Below are 911 nucleotides of genomic sequence, written 5' to 3'. Positions count from 1 at the left end.
GCTCGACGACTGCGGCCTGGAGCCGCACCGCGTCGTCGTCTACGGCCGGTCCATCGGCAGCGGGCCCACCGTCGACGTCGCGTCGCGCACGTCGGGCCTCGGCGGCATGATCCTGCAGTCGCCCATCGCGTCCGCGGGCCACGTCGTGCTGCCGGAGCAAATGGCCAAGGCGCTCGCGGGCTTCGACCTCTTCAAGAACTACGAGAAGATCAAGGACGTCACGTGCCGCACGCTCATGATCCACGGCCGCGCGGACACCATGGTGCCCTTCGAGCACGCCCAGATGCTCTTCCCGGAGCTGCGGAACCAGCACCCGCCGCTCTGGATCGACGGCGCGGGCCACCACGACATGCCCGACGATTTGTGCCTCAACGCCGTCGCCAACTTCGTCGCCTACATCGAGGAGCGCAACGCCAAGCTCTACGGCCGGGCGTCGTCGCCCGACGACGACCCCGCGGACGGCGACGGCCGGGGCCACTGGCTCTTCGGCGGCGTCGCGGCCCTCTTCGGCGGCGGGGGGAGCTAGTTAAGGCGCTCCCAGGACAGGCCGCCGTCGGTGGACGACGCGACGCCGAGGCTCATGGGCGCCGCGCCGCGCGCGTTCGCGGCGTAGTACATCCGGAGGCCGCCGTCCGCCTCGACGACGCACGGGCTCGACACGGCGCCCGAGTCCCAGCCGTCGTCGCTCGGCGCGAAGACGGGGTTCGCGCCGTCCTTCGCCCAGGTCACCCCGTCCGTCGACGTCGCGCGGCCCACGCGGTGCGCGTTCTTTTCGTCGCGCGCCTCGTAGAACATCGCGTAGCCGCCGGCCGTCTCGATGACGCTCCGGCGCAGGATCGCGCCCGCGTCCCAGGCGCCGGGCGCGCCGGGCGCGAGGCAGGGCTCGAGGCTGCAGCGCGTCCAGAGCACGC

General features: G+C 72.8%; 1 protein-coding gene across 1 annotated transcript; it reads left to right on the top strand.

Annotated features, from left to right (window-relative positions):
* Nucleotides 1–13: 13 nt before the first annotated feature.
* Nucleotides 14–352, top strand: AURANDRAFT_9247 (hypothetical protein; the record flags this gene model as incomplete). The annotated part of the gene is made up of 1 exon (XM_009044470.1): nt 14–352. A coding segment is annotated over one exon (339 nt), but the record flags the coding sequence as incomplete, so codon positions are not given.
* Nucleotides 353–911: the final 559 nt, after the last annotated feature.

Source organism: Aureococcus anophagefferens (genome assembly GCF_000186865.1).
Source record: "Aureococcus anophagefferens unplaced genomic scaffold AURANscaffold_338, whole genome shotgun sequence".
NCBI classification, from domain to species: domain Eukaryota; class Pelagophyceae; order Pelagomonadales; family Pelagomonadaceae; genus Aureococcus; species Aureococcus anophagefferens.
The sequence above is the reverse complement of the archived record's forward strand: the minus strand, read 5'-3'. Positions and strand labels throughout refer to the sequence as shown.